The sequence below is a fragment of the Poecilia latipinna genome, unplaced genomic scaffold (assembly GCF_001443285.1).
Source record: "Poecilia latipinna isolate Pla-1442-1.1 unplaced genomic scaffold, P_latipinna-1.0 Scaffold560, whole genome shotgun sequence".
Taxonomy (NCBI): Eukaryota; Metazoa; Chordata; class Actinopteri; order Cyprinodontiformes; family Poeciliidae; genus Poecilia; species Poecilia latipinna.
In genome coordinates this window covers 241,256-243,296 of record NW_015113176.1, presented here as the reverse complement: position 1 = coordinate 243,296, position 2,041 = coordinate 241,256, and the positions used below count along the sequence as shown (strand labels likewise).

The 2,041-nt window shown below is 49.1% G+C and overlaps 1 protein-coding gene across 5 annotated transcripts in view; it reads left to right on the top strand.

Annotated features, from left to right (window-relative positions):
- The window catches only part of upf2 (UPF2 regulator of nonsense mediated mRNA decay), a 29,146-nt gene that overhangs the window by 5,268 nt on the left and 21,837 nt on the right, over positions 1 to 2,041 (top strand). For all 5 annotated transcript variants that reach the window (XM_015041652.1, XM_015041651.1, XM_015041648.1 and 2 more), the window contains exon 3: positions 504 to 1,283. In XM_015041652.1, coding sequence (XP_014897138.1) covers positions 504 to 1,283 — 780 coding nt within the window. The remainder of the gene's footprint in view (positions 1 to 503; positions 1,284 to 2,041) is intronic.

The following is a 2,041-nucleotide window of genomic DNA, read 5'->3' as shown; positions in this document are numbered from 1 at the left end:
TTAAATTATAAATTAATTATACTATTAATTTATAAACTAATAGTATTTTAAAATCTAAAAGGTTTAAAATAAAAACCAGTATTTTTGTCTAGTTTCTAATCCAAATGTGTTGGAACACTTGAAATAAAACAAAACGAACTTACTAGTAACTTTTCAGCAAGATGCAGGAGCTTAAGTCAATAATTCCTGAATATTGATGAAAAACTGCTTGTTCATTTGCCAGATTATTTTACTTACAAGATATTTTCCCCATGTTTGTCGTAAAATAATCTGCAGGTGGAACTAGAACTTTTTCATCAATATTACAAAATTATTGACTTAAAACAAGCTCCTTTATATCACTGAAACGTTACTTGTGAATTAGTTTTGTCGTATTTTCAGTGTAATAAGATATGTGCACTACAAACTAGACCATAAACACTTGTTAAGATTTTGTGTTTTTCAGTGTAATGAAAAACCCAGAACTACTCAAACCCTGGTCCACCGTTGTCTCTCGTCTCCAGGGAAAAGGAGGAGGGCCACCAGCTGCACCAGGAGGCCTGGGAACGGCATCAGGGCCGGAAGGAGCTCCGCAGCCGGAACCAGAACGCCCAGGAGGCCCGACCCGAGGAGGCCTTCTTCAGCCGCCTGGACTCCAGCCTGAAGAAGAACACGGCCTTCGTCAAGAAGCTGCGCACGCTGACGGAGCAGCAGCGCGACGCGCTCTCCAACGACTTCGCCTCGCTCAACCTCAGCAAGTACATCGGCGAGGCGGTGAGCTCGCTGGTGGAGGCCAAGCTGAAGATCTCCGACGTGGGCTGCGCCGTGCACCTGTGCTCCCTCTTCCACCAGCGCTACGCTGAGTTCGCGCCGCTGCTGCTGCAGGCCTGGAAGAAGCACTTCGAGGCCAGGAAGGAGGACAAGGCGCCCAATGTGAGCAAGCTCCGCACCGACCTGCGCTTCATCGCCGAGCTCACCATCGTCGGCCTGTTCACCGACAGGGAGGGGCTGTCGCTGATCTACGAGCAGCTGAAGAACATCATCGGGACGGACCGCGAGACGCACACACACGTGTCGGTGGTGATCAGCTTCTGCAAGCACTGCGGCGACGACATCGCCGGTCTGGTGCCGCGCAGGGTGAAGTTGGCGGCGGAGAAGTTCGGCCTGGCGTTCCCGCCGAGTGAGATCATCAGCACCGAGAAGCAGCAGCCGTTCCAGAACCTGCTGAGGGAATACTTCACCTCCCTGACCAAACACCTGAAGAAGGACCACCGGGAACTGCAGAACATCGAGAGGCAGAACCGGTCAGATCAATCAATCGATCAATCTATCAAGTTTATTTGTATAGCACATTTCAGCAACACCGCAGTTCAAAGGACTTTACATAATAAAAAAGACAAAAACGTTAAAAGAGTAATAAAAACAACACACAGACATCAATTGTGAAACTACAAACATTTAATTTTATCAAATACTATTGTTAAAATCATCAATACACATAAAATATCTTGATCAATGTTCAATTTATTACGGTTCCAAAGCAACTTAGCTGGTGGGTTTCTAGTCTAAATTTAAAGGAACTCAGCGTTTCGGCTGTTTTGCAGTTTTCTGGAAGTTTGTTCCAGATTTGTGGAGCATAGAAGCTGAATGCTGCTTCTCCATGTTTGGTTCAGACCAGAACCAGAACCTGAGAGGTCTGGAAGGTTGATCCAGCAGCAGCAGATCTTTAATCCAGCCATCCGGGGGCAGCAGCTTCAGAAGGGAGACCCAGACTTCCCTCCCCAGCCACTCCTTCCAGCTCCTCCAGGAACCCCAAGGTGTTCCCAGGCCAGCTGAGAGACATCGTCCCTCCAGCGTGTCCTGGGTCTCCCCTCCTTCCAGTGGGACATGAACTCCTCACCAGTGAGGCGTCCAGGAGGCATCCTGACCAGATGTCTGAGCCTCAACTGGCTCCTCTCGACGTGGAGGAGCAGCGGCTCTACTCTGAGTCCCTCCCGGATGACCGAGCTTCTCTCTCTAAGGGAGAGCCCAGCCACCCTGCGGAGGAAACCCAGTTCGGCCG